The following is a 14,538-nucleotide window of genomic DNA, read 5'->3' as shown; positions in this document are numbered from 1 at the left end:
CGTGGGCCTTGTGATGCTTTAAAAGTGCAAGAGGTGACGTGGGGCCGAGTTAGACTTGGATACTGCCCCACCCGGTGACCAGTCACCCAGAAAGAGCCGGGCCGTCAAATTCGTTGACTTGGCTCATTACTTTGAAATCTCGTTTTAGTTTAGTTTAGTTTATTATTATTATTTTTCTTTTTACTCACGTGGAACGCGCCGCACCATTCGGGGGGAGGTGGGATTCATTTCTTTCTTTTCTCTTCACCTTTTTTTTTTCTTCAGATTTAAGAACCAGTCAATAACTTTCTTGACGAAATGTAGACGAAACCCCACCTCCCCATCCCCCTCCCCCTCCCCCTCCCCCACCCCCTGTAATGTATCTTTTTCTAGAGCGTCATGCTCTTCCAATACCCAACCCGACCCGGTTGAGGACTTTCCTCTCTCCTCTCTCTCTCTCTCTCTCTCTCTCTCTCTCTCTCTGTACGGGACCAGTTGCCAGCTGGCTTACTGACGCAGGGACTGACGTAAGATGAGAAAATCCCAACAATTTCTGAAAAATCCAATCTAAAAACTCAATGAATGAGCGAAAATAGTCTACGTCCAAACCCCTTTAATAGGCGAGCCCATTGCACCGGTTAAAGACTTCAAAGACTGGACAAACACAACGTCATTAACCCAACTCTCTCTCTCTCTCTCGATTCGTTCCACTTTCTCTTCTAAATCTTCCCTTCTTTTGCTTTTGCTTTTGCTTAATTAACTTTCTTCAATTTAATTATATTTATGGACAAAGGATGGGGTCTCACACTTGATTCTGATCATCCTATTGTTAGTAATCTGAATTTCTTCACAAGCAACAAGCCAAAGCCATCATTAGCAAGGTTTAGAACAAACCGTGACATGGCTGCTTCTGGTGCTGCTGACTCAGCTTCTGTCAGAATGTTTCAGCTTCCGGCCTCCGACAATAGTAATGCTCCCTCCTCGTCTGATGATAATCGGGTGGCTGTTGATGAAGTTGACTTCTTTTCCGATGACAAGAACAGGGTTTCTATCTCTGATCATCGTGAAGATGATCGTAACAAGACAACAAATTCTGTTCACATCAAGAAAGAGAATTCTCACGACCAACTTCGTCACAGAACTGGCTTGGATGTTAATGTAAGAACCTTAACTTAATATTGCACTCTTTTTCTTTTTCCTTTTTTATTCTCTCTCTTTTTTTTTTTTTTTAGGGAGGAATTTTTCCTTTTCCATTCTTGTTACGTAGTATTTTCATAAAAAAGAATCTATAATTAAAGCCTGCCTTTTTTTTTTTTTAAATTAAAAAAAAATTGGGATATAACAGACTGGCTTGCATCTACTTACTGCCGCTAACACTGGAAGCGATCAATCAACGGTTGATGATGGGGTTTCATCTGATCATGCGGACGAAAAACGAACAAAAATTGAGGTAATTAAAAAGTTAAGTAAATATGCAAAATTCTCTTCAAATTTTTTTTTTTCATGTATATGATTATTTTTAATTAATTACTAAAATAATAATTTTCATGTTTATTTCATCAGTTGACTCAATTGCAAGTGGAGCTGCAACAAATGAATACAGAAAATCAAAGGTTAAGAGACATGCTTAGCCAAGTAACTAACAATTACAATGCACTACAGATGCATATTATTGCATTAATGCAACAGCAGCAAGAAAATCGCCGAGCCCCTGAAAGCAACCAAGCGCATGAGGTAATTATTGATTATCCATTCATATATATATATATATATTAATTTATTCAAATCGCTGATTAACATGTTAATTTTCTTTAATTTAATTTAATAAATAAAATGTTATAATTAGGTTGTTGAAGGAAAAGATGAAGGCAAAAAGCACGATGACCAAGTAATGGTGCCTAGACAATTCATCGGTCTGGGGCCTTCCGCTGAGACTGATCACGAGGTTTCTAATTGTTCATCTGATGAGGAAAGAACTTTATCAGGAACCCCACCGAACATTGTTGAAGCTGCATCAAAGGAGCACGTTAATAGCAACGGTAAAAATGAGATAGTTTCTTTCGATGATCAAGCTGCTGCTGCTGCTGCTGCAGAGAACTCTAATGGCAAAAGAATTGGAAGAGAAGAGAGCCCGGAATCTGAAACACAGGGATGGGGCCCTAATAACAAAGTTCAAAAGTTGAGTTCTGCTAAAGGAATTGATCAGTCCAATGAGGCCACCATGAGAAAAGCCCGTGTCTCAGTTCGTGCTCGATCAGAAGCTCCCATGGTATATATACCATACGTTTCTAATTAATAGCGCTACAAAAAATTCACTTGTCTTATGAATATTGACTTGAAATAGAGTAATTTTTATCTGATTTAGTTAATTAATTTCAGATCACTGATGGATGTCAATGGAGAAAATATGGACAAAAAATGGCTAAAGGAAATCCTTGTCCTCGAGCTTATTATCGTTGCACAATGGCAGTTGGTTGCCCAGTTCGTAAGCAAGTATGTTTCATTAATATTCATCTGTGCAGTTCATTGTGTCATATTATTATCGTTATTAATAAATTAAGTTAGCTACCGGAAGCTAATTAATTAATCTAACAATTAAATATATGTGTGTGTATATGTAATTCGCAGGTTCAACGTTGTGCGGAAGATAGGACGATTTTGATAACAACTTATGAAGGCAATCACAATCATCCCTTACCTCCTGCTGCAATGGCAATGGCATCAACAACAACAGCTGCTGCTAGCATGTTACTTTCAGGATCAATGTCGAGTGCAGATGGGATAATGAACCCCAATTTGCTAGCCAGAGCTATTCTTCCTTGCTCATCAAGCATGGCTACGATTTCAGCTTCTGCCCCATTTCCTACAGTTACATTAGACCTTACTCATTCACCAAACCCTTTACAACTCCAAAGGCAAGCAGCTCAATTCCAAGTCCAATTTCCAGGCCAGCCACAAAATCTTGCCTCTGTCACAAACACTCAATTGCCTCAAGTTTTTGGTCAGGCCCTTTACAATCAATCAAAATTCTCAGGTCTACAATTATCTCAAAATATTGGGTCTAATTCTCAATCGGGTAGCCATCAAACTCTACCTCCACCATTGCAACAACCGCAGCAGTTGGCTGACACTGTAAGTGCCGCCACGGCCGCCATCACAGCTGATCCAAACTTCACTGCAGCTCTTGCCGCCGCCATCACTTCCATTATTGGCGGTGCACAAAATCCTTTTAGCAACAACTCCAATAATAACAACAGGCAACACCAATAAACTTTACAGCTTCTCATCAAATTAGAGATGGGCCAGCTCTTTCTTTTTCACTTTTAATCAATGTTTTCATGTTATTAGTTCTTTTATTTTTAGGGGATGCAAACATGTTCATATTTTCTTTTCTTTATCCTTTGTTGTGGGGGAGGGTAATTAGAACACAAAAAAAAATGTTCCATTCATTCTTATTTTTTCGTTATGAATAACTTTGTTTCAATCTTTTTTTTTTTCCCAATAAACAGACAAAATGAGCGTACTTAATTCTTCAATGATTAAAATCAATCTATCTACGTAGGAGTTGCATTATCTTTACAAATTTCTTCTTCCAATACTGAGAGACAAGGAAGCCAGACGTATAAGGCAAACAAGTCATTAAGCATCTGCGGATTGGATAGAGGTCAAGAAAATACGGCTATACTATTTGACACGCAAGTGATTATTGATTAAAGGAACCTGAAACAGTCGAATTGAAAGATACTTCCAGGCAACTACGTTGGCCAATCAATTTGGCCTTTTGGGGAGGTCAAATTCATTCAATAAAGAAGCGTTTGGTAGTAGTTGTTTCGTGAATAAATTTCTTTTGTAATCAAGATAAAGTTGTTTAATTGGACAAGTCAGATACGTTGTTGACTTTCCGTGCACTTTGATTGAGATCACGTTCAGCCAGCCAGGGCCAATCAATCTCATTATGGGAATCGTTGAAATTGAATAATATTTTTGTTTCTGGGAAAACGGAACGTGGAACTTTGTGGGTCGCACCGTACATTTTTTTAATCCACCGTACACTACCAATTTGCAATGATCGATCTTCTGTTTCTTTGAGAAGTATCGATCTTCTTTAACTTAACTTCTTCACCAACGGCTTTGTTCTGTGTTTATTTACGACTTTGTATCGTGCGATTGCGACGGCACATGCAAGCACATGTGCGTGTAGCCCTAGGGATTTGCATGGTTTTCATTCTTGACTTGTTTTCTAAAATTGTTTTTCTAATTCAGTGTACTTCTTTCGTTTGGTGTATGTGGTCCAGAGAGGGGGGGTGAAAATATTAAATTAAATTAAGAGACGTCTGGCCGCCTGACTCTTTTTTTCTTTTTTTTTTTGAGAGAAATAATTAACTTTTGGTCCAATTTGGCTTCTATGATCACATGAAATTCGAGGTAAACAATGTGATGGACCATATGTGGGGAAGAAGCGGCCATTCCAACTGGCATTTTGGGTTACAGTTGATTTATATCAAATTTAATGAGAAGCCAAACTGAATTTGGTAACCAGAGTAGCGTATTGTACGGTATAATCAATAATCTGACATTTTCCTTTATGTAAGGCCGTATGAACTAAACCTAAGGCCCGTAATTGGATCCGCAAATATTTGGGGCCCATTGTTTTTATTTATTTATTTTTTTTTTGGAGTGATGTTATTCGCACCCTTTCATTATCCTCACAAAAATCCCCATAAAGTGAATTACATTTAAAAATAAATAAAGAGTGCTGATGTTTGCCCCGGGTCAAACCCCGAAAATAACTTAAACGGCGTCGTTTTCGTCGTTTCTTTTTTTTTTTTTTCTTTTTCGTTTGTTTATTGAATGATTTGCGTCGTTTTCTTTTATTTTCTTTTTCGTTTGTTCGTTTCTTTTTCGTTTCTTCCATCCTCGACTAAGATCCACAGCCGGAGCACTCATCGACAGCAGAACGAGATCTACTAATTAAAGCTCCATCCTCTTCATCTGAGTTTGTTTTTCGTTTCGCACCCATTGAAGAACAAGACCAACAGCAGCTGAGTTTCGACTGAGTTTCGGCTGCGAAATTTGTCCTTGGAAGCTGAGTTGAAAGCGTCTGAGTTTCTTTTTCGTTTCGTACCCATTGAAGAACAAGACCAACAGCAGCTGAGTTTCGGCTGCGAAATGTGTCCTTGAAAGCTGAGTTTGGACGGTTGAAAGATGAGTTTGGACAAGCTGAGTTTGGACGGTTGAAAGCTGAGTTTGGACAAGCTGAATTTGGACGGTTGAAAGCTGAGTTTGGACAAGCTGAATTTGGACGGTTGAAAGCTGAGTTTGGACGAAAGATTAACATTGTGCCAAGCTTGAATTTTTGAAGATTTGTTTTTTTCGGTACTGTCTCATTTTTTCAGTTTAATTTTCAAAGATTAACATTGTAGCATTTTGTTTTTCAATTTTATTTTAGGAAGTTGGCCTTCGTTTTTAGAACATTGTAACATTGTAACATTGAATTAATTTTTTCAGTTCTCATATTCTTGATTTGTCTCATTTTTTCAGTTCTCATATTATTTTTTCAGTTCTCAAATCATAATTTATTTTCTACAACATTGCATGAAACTTTGTTTTGGGTGATATTGCCGTTATTTGAAGAAACGAAGAAACGAAGAAATGAAGAGATTTACGGTCAAACGGAACAAGACCAAGTTGGGATCTCTGTTGCTCTGTTCTTTCACAGGTGAAACGAAGAAACGAAAACGAAGAGGAAGATAGATTTTATTCTTCTCAAAATATCATCAGAAACGTCATCGTTTTGGAGTATTCCAAAAGAAAATAATAATAATCAAAACGACGCCGTTTAAGTTATTTTCGGGGTTTGACCCAGGGTTTGACCCGGGGCAAACATCATTTTCCATAAATAAAAGAGTGCTGCTATGCACCCTGATTTTTAACCCCGAAACGCGCCCCGAATTTAAAACGCACCGTTTTGATAAAATTGAAAACGTGCGTTTAACCCATGTTTCTTCCTTTCCTTTCTTTTGCCAAACCACAGAAACGGACCTTTGCTTCATTTTCGTTTAATCCTATCATCTTGTGGTCACTGCCGCTGCTGCTTCCTTCAAGACCGAGCTCTCTGCCGCTGCTGCTTCAAAGCCGTCCGATCAATCGACGATCCGACACCGGGGCCCATCAACTGGCGCGTCTGCCTCAGCTTCTTCTTCGTCCTCTCCAGCGTACACGGAAGAGCAAATCGCGATCGTGAGACAGATTAAGAAAACGAAAGATTATTACGTGCGTTGATGGCTCTGATGGGTTTAATTTACATGCGTTGATTCAGTTGTTGCCTGTGATTTTGATAATTCTCTTGCAGTTTTTGCCGTCTTCTGATCCAATTTATGCCTTGTCGAGGTCTTACCATTATGAGTACAAGTTTACAACGGAAAGAGGGGTGAATTTTTATGTGAAGTCTAGCAAATTTGAGCAGGACTATCCGCTGGGTAGTGTTCAGAGAGTGAGGCTGGAAAAGCAAGTTGAAAAGGATTACTTTACTATTCTTGCATAGAATTGCTGGTTAGAGATTCAGCGGCAGCAGTGGGGTTTTATAAAGGAGACTCCCCATTGTGACATGTGGCAGAAGTTTCAGTACTCACCAGCTTGGTAAATCTGACAATAATTCTGTAGTAATCTGCATAAAGGTTGCTTGATTGTGCTGCTATGATATTCATTATTCAGATAGGAGTAGCAACCGTGTTACTGAAATCTGGTTCAATGAAACAAGCTGAAGCAAAACTGAAGTAATTTTCTCCCACATTCAATTAATGCATCTTCAAATCTTTCATAAAGTTGATCCTCTCCTCAGTCTGCAAAGCGGAGTGTTGTGGTTCACGCTTGCGCAAATAGAAGAAGAAAGAAAATGTTCACGTGCTGCACATGTGGAACTAAATGGGAAAGCAATCAAAGCAAAAAAGCAAAGAAGCAATCAACAGTCAAAGCAAAAAAGAAATCAAAGCAAAACGCACCGTTTTGACAATATTCGGGGCACGGTTCCGGGGTTTAAAATCGGGGTAAGTAGCTTTTCCCTAAATAAAAATTAAACACACTTAGGAATTTTTCCAACAAATTACTTGCATTCATAATCAATCTATTTTTTTTCTTTTTGTTTTCTACATGTCATTTTCTATAGAACTAAAATCAATTTCAAAAATTTAGAATAATATGCTTTTCTTTTCTTATTTCTTACTGATTAAGAATTTTTATATCTAAGATTGCTTCCAAATTATAATTTAAAATTTGTGTAATTTAACTTAATGATTGACATTCAAAAATTCATCACCCATAAAACTTCTTTATTTATCTGTAGGGTAACAACGAGACTGCAAAAGAAAAGAAAAATAGTAGAATATTAATTTGAATTTTAACAATAAAAAAATTAAATTAAAAAAATAGAAGAATGTAGTTAAAATAAAAATTACATTCTTCTACTTTTTGGGCAATCGTGGGCTGTATGGGCATGGTGAACCCAAACTATCTGAACCCATTCTTTACTTCAATCAATAATATTTGGGTTTCCCTATTCCCACAGCCTGATTTTATAAAAACACCCCATTCATTAATGCACTCCGCTAAAATGTTTAAAACAGTGTTTTTTTGTAAATACACCACATTAATACCAGAATAAACCTGTATAAATATTTTTTTTCAAGAAATATATTATCATTTCTTTTTGTAAGAGAAATATACTACCATTAAACAAGTACACACGGCACTATAATTCTAGAGTGATATCAAAAAAAGACTAATAGTTCAGTAGATTTGAAGTAATGAACTCAAAAAGACTGGCTAATTAATATCACGATTTCCAGCAAGACAGCGAAATTAGATATTTGTGAACGTTGTTAATTTTTGAAGCCAAATGTATGCTTAAAGAGGGTTAATGAAATACCTGATCAGTGAAACAATTTCGGAAGTGAATCAGAATTAATTCTATTTGTTAATTTAATGTTTGATAAATAATGATCCGAATAATACGTGGTTAGTTACAGTGATCAAATCCCAGCCTACATTGCCTTCGCTTGAAGCTAGTTCATGTCACTGGCTGGGCATTTTATTTACTTCTTTTAGGTAACTGTCTTTCTCAATCGTAATTCTATGAATAGAATACTTTCGTGTTTTGTCTTTCAGTAGCTAACGCCTGTTAAGTGTTAACTTGGTTTTTCAATGATCATTTTTCGTTTACTAAAGTAAAAAAAAATAAGAAATTGCGTTTAGTAATTAATCACAATTTGCTATTATTATTATTATTATTATTATTTTCTTTCTACTGTATTACAAAACAGATCACACTCATTTTACAAAAGTTATCAAAGACAGAGAAATGTAAAACGCGAAAGGTTTAAATCTTTAGAAGCATAATGCGTACGATTGATATTTACTATATTAATTTCTTGCCTTGTATATATAGATTATGTGTATCTCCGTATGAATATTTCAAATTTATTTATTTACTTATATAATAAAAAAGTGCGTATGCTTACCAATAAAGTGTTGCCTTCATTGGTAATGGAGTCCCCTTAAGTGGCTTGACTGGGTTTGCTCCCCAGTTCGAGTCGCAGGGAAGTCGTCTTTGTTGGGAGAACATGTGCCTCTCGGTTCGAGCCAGAACTTCTAATCTGGGTTGTGATACGGACTTAAAGCTGTTTTCCACAGTTGGGGCCCTCCCAAGATACCTCGTAGTCAAAACCAAAAAAAAAAAAAAAGTGCGTATGCTTCCATCAAATCTTTCAATTTAATCACTTTTGTACATGAATTCAAACCTATAAAACAACTATGAAAAGCCACTCCGGAACTTTTTGCAACAATGCCGAGATCACACATGATAGAGTTTTCTTGGTTCATAATTGGTGCGTGGTTGACACCTGAAATGAAATTCGGATTTTAATTAGAATTTAAAAGACATACAATGCATAAAAGCATGTAACCAATGGGGTGAGCAAGCAATTGTATGACTTTCACCAATTAATGAAACACTAAATATTCTTTGTTTGCCTTTGGCCATATTCTGAAGCAATTTTTGTTTCTTGCACTCAATTATATGCTTTAGTTGGGGTATCTCGCTAGTATCATTATTGAAAATTTGATCATCCAAACTTCAAAGCCACAGCATTGCCCCTTGCTTCTCCGCAACATCTTCCCTTCTTTTGTTTTCCAAATCAACTTTCTCTGAACAAGTTTTGTGAGTTTCATACTCAGCATTCTACTTCCACATTATTAAAATAAAAAGTGAGTCATTCATATAAAATAGACATTTTGTCAAGGTATAACCTATATCCCATACTTTAATCAGGCCACTGACGCGTCATTCATATAAAATAAAAGTGAGTCGTGAGGCACGTTCAAAAGGTTTTAAACTATGAAATTATAAATAAAAAATATTTATATCATGAAAAATTTATAAATAAATTAATAAATAAAATGCATGCTTTTTACTGACACGTAAGCAAACGAGGGGGGTATGTGTCGCGTGCTCAGCAACCAAATGCATGCTTCAATAGCACGTAAAGAAACTCAGTTATGACGCCAACATATTGATCGGGCGTGTCGTTTGCCGTCACACCATAAACGGATAAAAACCGTTTGTAAATCGCAGCCCACCACGTTAACTTGCATCCAAAACTTCCGCACCTCTTATTCACCGTCCGTGACACATTCGACGGTGACGATCCACATTTAAAAATCATAGTAAACCAACTCGCAAAGCACGGAATCCCATCGCTATCACGCCTTGCGTCCGCTATATTTAGAGTCCCAACAACGAGCAATCCGTGAGTCCTAAATCGACGGTTAAAGGTCAGCACTTTGGTAAAAATCTAACGGTTTAGATTTAAATAAAAATAGAACCAAAACAGCTGAGCTAGGCCCCGGTGGCTGACGGGTAGCTTTTATAGTCGAGTCTCTCGCGCTCTCGATATTCATTCTTTCGTTTGCGTTACGAGTCGACTTTGATCTTTCAAGTTTCGGTGAGTAATGTCTTATTCAACTTTTAAATTCTGAAGTTTTGTTTCTATATAAATTATTGCTCTATTTTTTAATATTATTTGATCGAATTTATTATATTACATTGTGAAAATTTCTCGGTGACTTCTGGCGGGTAAACGTGAATTTACGGTGGATTCCGGCGAGCTTCTCTCCATAAACGGCCAATCAAGTTGTTTATTGCATATTACGTTTCATTTTTTTTTCCGGTTTTCTCTGCTTTGAAACGAGCAGGTTTTAAAAAAAAAAAAACAATTTTTGATTGTTTTGTATGTGTAGTTAATTTTTGAACTGCTTAGCTAAAACTTGTACTGTTCAAATATTTTTTCCTGATGGAATCAGTATATTTTCTTTTATTGCTTTATCTTAAAAAAAAAATCAAATTTTTATCATTTTTGTTCTGAGGGTATTGAGTAATGAATGCTGAATAAAGAATGGTTGTGAATTAGAATTATTCTGCATTGTGAAAAGCATTTTCATCTAATTTGAATGTAAATGTTAGTCGTTTATATTGTCTTCACTGAAGTTGAATTTTGAATGATGTGCACTTTTTAGGCGATCATGGGAACCAAAATCAGAGCAGTACCGTTGTCTTTGTTCCTCTCAAGCCTTTTGTTTTCTCTGGTGGCTTCTGTGTCCAATGATGGATTGGTTAGAATAGGGCTGAAAAAGATGAAATTGGATCCCAACAACCGGCTTGCTGCCCGGCTGGAGTCCGAGCATGGCGAGGCATTGAGAGCTTCTGTTAAGAAATACGGATTTCCTAATAATCTCCGAGACTCTGAGGATACTGATATTGTTGCATTGAAAAACTATATGGATGCTCAGTACTACGGTGAGATTGGTATTGGTACTCCTCCACAGAAGTTCACTGTAATCTTTGACACAGGTAGCTCTAATTTGTGGGTGCCTTCAACTAACTGTTATTTCTCGGTGAGCTTTTAAATTCTTGTCCAATATAAATGTGGCTCAAATTGGTACTTATAAATGAAATAAAGTAAATTGGAGGTAGGGGACTTATGACTTTGCTTGTTGCTTAGGTTGCTTGTTACTTTCATTCCAAGTACAAGTCAAGCCAATCCAGTACATACAAGAAGAATGGTTAGTTTTCTGACTCTAAAAACTTCAGAGTTCCTAAAGTTTGTTTCGAGTTTCACACCAATCAACATGAGAAGGATGATGTTTTGCAATGACATACTACTGTGAATGAACTCTGAGATTTTTTTGGATCATCAATGATGTAGGTGAATCTGCTTCTATTCAGTATGGTACTGGAGCTATTGCTGGTTTCTTTAGTTATGACAGTGTCAAAGTTGGTGACCTGGTTGTCAAAGATCAGGTAAACTTATGCTTTTTACTCCTCTGCTTGTATAAGCTCCAATAAGTTTGTTAGACTATCATGTACTGAATATTGGCCCTTTTCATTTTTTTCCTTTTCAGGAATTTATTGAGGCAACCAGGGAGCCTGGTGTCACATTTATGGTGGCCAAGTTTGATGGCATATTAGGACTTGGGTTTCAAGAGATTTCAGTTGGAAATGCTGTCCCAGTTTGGTAAGTGCAGGGATCGTCAATCCAAATCAGCTATTTTGCTAAACTTTTACTTGCTTCAGTAGTAGTTGGTAGTCCCATGTTTCCGATGATGAGTTTTTTTTTCTTACAGGTACAACATGGTCAAACAAGGCCTAATTCAGGATCCAGTTTTTTCATTTTGGCTTAACCGCAATCAACAGGAAGATGAAGGTGGTGAAATTGTCTTCGGTGGTGTTGATCCAAATCATTACAAAGGCAAGCACACTTATGTTCCTGTGACGCAGAAAGGCTACTGGCAGGTTGATCACTGAAAGTTTCTAATTTGATGGCATGCTTGATTAACATTTTTATATTGATTTACTATGTTTGTTCTCATTTTGTTTATTCTGCTTGATAGTTTAACATGGGTGATGTTCTTATTGGCGGTAAACCCACTGGTGAGTCCCTCTTGATATTATTGTCTGCAAAAAGAAGTACTGTTCAATAATTGAAAGAGAGACTTTTCTCATGGCCCCCCCCCCCCCCCCAACCTCAAAAAAAAAACAAGAAGAAGAAAGTGTCATGTCATTTTTCCCCAGTTGTTATGTCGTTTTGACTGCTAGAGAATTCTGTGTTTCAGGATATTGTGCTGGAGGTTGTTCAGCAATTGCAGATTCTGGTACTTCTTTGTTGGCAGGTCCAACGGTATGAATACACTTCAAATTTTCAGCTTTTAGGATTTTCTGATAAATCCCATACTAGATATGTGCTTTGCCTGATGTGCTGCTCATTTTGACATGGATTTTGATTGTGGCAATAATTTCCTGCTTAATCTTATTTCAAAAGTCAATAAATGAAACGCCCTCTCTCTCTCTCTCCAGACTGTGATTACCATGATAAATCATGCTATTGGAGCCTCTGGAGTTGTTAGCCAACAATGCAAGGCAGTTGTTGAGCAATACGGACAAACAATTTTGGATCTTCTTCTGTTTGAGGTGGATACTTTGATTTTATTCTAACTGTCCCATTCTCGTAGGATTGACTGATTATATTTATGTCATTTATATTTTGCCCTGATTTTGGCTTTACAGGCACATCCTAAGAAAATTTGCTCCCAAATGGGATTGTGCACCTTTGATGGAAAACGTGGTGTTAGGTTAGGCTCTCAAGAGTTGCCTTACATCCTATTCTTTTTCATCTTGTTTTTGAGTATCCATGTTCTGTGGGGAACAATGAAAATTATGCTACCATATCCATGACAGTTGTCATAAAATGAAATGTGTTTTGTAGTATGGGCATCGAGAGTGTGGTGGATGAGAGCAACGACAAGTCTTCCGGTGTTCTTAATAATGCTATGTGCTCTGCTTGTGAGATGGCAGTTGTATGGATGCAAAACCAGCTTCAGCAGAATCAAACACAAGAAAACATTTTGCAATATGTCAATGAGGTGGGAATTGAAATGAACACAATACTTCACTCAATAATTCATTGAGGCATTTATTTTTATGCTGATTTCAGCCTCTGCTGCTTTTACAGCTTTGTGACCGAATGCCAAGCCCAATGGGAGAATCAGCAGTTGATTGTGGAAAGCTCTCTTCCATGCCTATTGTTTCGTTCACTATTGGTGGCAAAGTGTTTGACCTCTCTCCAGAGGAGGTACAGTGTCGTTAGCTATTTATTTTAGTCATTAGTAATTTCTTTTCAACTGTAGATAATTCTAAACGGTAAAGAAATAGAAGAAGAGGATGTCGCAGCAGCATAGCGTATGACTCATGGCATTCATTCTTGTTGGTTTCATCAGTACATTCTGAAGGTGGGCGAAGGTCCTGAGGCTCAGTGCATTAGTGGATTTACTGCTATGGATGTTCCCCCTCCCCGTGGTCCTCTCTGGTATTCAAGAATCTGATGGCATAGTTTTCTTATGCTTTCTGTTTATTATTATTTGATTCTCAAAAAAATGACCTTTGTGGTGATAAATGTAGGATCTTGGGAGACGTCTTCATGGGTCGCTACCATACAGTCTTTGATTTCGGTGAGCTCAGAGTCGGATTTGCTGAGGCTGCATAAATGGATCTTTAGGCCGCTTCTCTTTCGATATAATCCTTCATGTCTTCTATTCGCTAAGATATATATTATGTACCCTTATAATGGAGTTGGTGATAAAATCATGTGAAGCCGTTAGCCTCAGACGTGATGGCTATAAAACGATTTCATGTTTGCTTGTAAATATTTTTTCTTTTCAGTGATTGTTTTATATAGTAGAAGGTACTAATGTATGCTTTATGTTTTCGAAACCAACCATCTCCGCTTCCCCAGTCGAAGGATTACAAGCAAAGAAACAATAGATTAGTGATTAAGCAAGAAAAAGTCGTTCCCGTGGTTTGAATTAATTTAGTGGATTAAGACCTTCAAATCTCACGTCTTATTTTAACTCATCAGATTGGGTTTTTATAAAAGACAGGTATGTGGTGGAATTCCATTGAGGCTGTGAAAGCAACTAGTTCAAGGTTTGGAAGTGGAAGCTTGCGTCAACCAAGATTCAATTAACAGAAGCTTGAAAGTGAATAAAGGTGTATGTATTATTGAAGGCAATCAAAACTGAGCTGAAACAAACGTCATACGGTGGCTGTAAAGGGCCCTTTAGTACTTTTTCCAAACAAATCTGATTAGATGTGATTGTGATGTTGGGGGAAGACGGAAAGAGTTTCCTCTTGAGAAACGATAAAGCAAGACGAAGAGATTTGTTCTAACGGCGATACCATTGCAATGGCGACCTTTTAACTTTCAATAAAGTCGAGGCTTTTTTAAACGGAAAGTCGAAGCATGAAATTAGATGAATCATGACACTGAAAAGGTAAAGAAAAGGAGGCTTTGGTGGCCGGCACATGAAGAAAACGACTTGGCACGCAAAAAGTAAAGCTTATGCTTTAAAAAAATGTATATTTATGAGAGAATGACCAGTACAAGTCTGTTATTGGCTAAAAAATTTTCGTCGGTCTTTTATTATTACATTACATAGAGGACTTATCAAGTT

The 14,538-nt window shown here is 37.2% G+C and overlaps 2 protein-coding genes across 4 annotated transcripts; both read left to right on the top strand.

Moving 5' to 3' along the window:
- The first annotated feature begins 482 nt into the window (after window positions 1–482).
- On the top strand, window positions 483–3,978 carry LOC102621823 (probable WRKY transcription factor 31). 2 transcript variants are annotated; one of them, XM_006467340.3, is made up of 7 exons: window positions 483–1,137; window positions 1,325–1,429; window positions 1,543–1,713; window positions 1,826–2,248; window positions 2,359–2,472; window positions 2,608–3,236; window positions 3,542–3,978. In XM_006467340.3, the coding sequence occupies exons 1-7, from the start codon at window positions 763–765 to the stop codon at window positions 3,579–3,581; spliced, it is 1,857 nt and encodes a 618-aa protein (XP_006467403.2). In that variant the 5' UTR covers window positions 483–762; the 3' UTR covers window positions 3,582–3,978. The 2 variants fall into 2 exon arrangements, with proteins under 2 accessions (XP_006467403.2, XP_052290524.1); XM_052434564.1 differs by having other exon boundaries at window positions 3,489–3,978.
- A 5,653-nt stretch (window positions 3,979–9,631) lies between these two features.
- LOC102622108 (aspartic proteinase) lies at window positions 9,632–13,768 on the top strand. 2 transcript variants are annotated; one of them, XM_006467342.4, is made up of 14 exons: window positions 9,632–9,977; window positions 10,549–10,926; window positions 11,034–11,094; window positions 11,238–11,332; window positions 11,434–11,546; window positions 11,656–11,824; window positions 11,923–11,962; window positions 12,145–12,209; window positions 12,386–12,499; window positions 12,596–12,660; window positions 12,795–12,951; window positions 13,041–13,160; window positions 13,306–13,394; window positions 13,487–13,768. In XM_006467342.4, the coding sequence occupies exons 2-14, from the start codon at window positions 10,555–10,557 to the stop codon at window positions 13,569–13,571; spliced, it is 1,545 nt and encodes a 514-aa protein (XP_006467405.1). In that variant the 5' UTR covers window positions 9,632–9,977; window positions 10,549–10,554; the 3' UTR covers window positions 13,572–13,768. The 2 variants fall into 2 exon arrangements, with proteins under 2 accessions (XP_006467405.1, XP_052290525.1); XM_052434565.1 differs by lacking the exon at window positions 9,632–9,977 and adding an exon at window positions 10,019–10,165.
- The last annotated feature ends 770 nt before the right edge of the window (window positions 13,769–14,538 follow it).

Source organism: Citrus sinensis, chromosome 2, assembly GCF_022201045.2.
Source record: "Citrus sinensis cultivar Valencia sweet orange chromosome 2, DVS_A1.0, whole genome shotgun sequence".
Taxonomy (NCBI): Eukaryota; Viridiplantae; Streptophyta; class Magnoliopsida; order Sapindales; family Rutaceae; genus Citrus; species Citrus sinensis.
The sequence above is the reverse complement of the archived record's forward strand: the minus strand, read 5'-3'. Positions and strand labels throughout refer to the sequence as shown.

Coding starts and splice junctions, on each gene's coding strand:
- LOC102622108 (XM_006467342.4), top strand. CDS start 10,555: ATGGGAACCAAAATCAGAGCAGTACCGTTGTCTTTGTTCCTCTCAAGC. Junction 12,952..13,040: donor TTTTGCAATATGTCAATGAG/GTGGGAATTGAA, acceptor CTGCTTTTACAG/CTTTGTGACCGAATGCCAAG. Junction 13,161..13,305: donor TTGACCTCTCTCCAGAGGAG/GTACAGTGTCGT, acceptor TGGTTTCATCAG/TACATTCTGAAGGTGGGCGA.
- LOC102621823 (XM_006467340.3), top strand. CDS start 763: ATGGACAAAGGATGGGGTCTCACACTTGATTCTGATCATCCTATTGTT. Junction 1,138..1,324: donor GAACTGGCTTGGATGTTAAT/GTAAGAACCTTA, acceptor GGGATATAACAG/ACTGGCTTGCATCTACTTAC. Junction 2,473..2,607: donor GTTGCCCAGTTCGTAAGCAA/GTATGTTTCATT, acceptor TGTAATTCGCAG/GTTCAACGTTGTGCGGAAGA.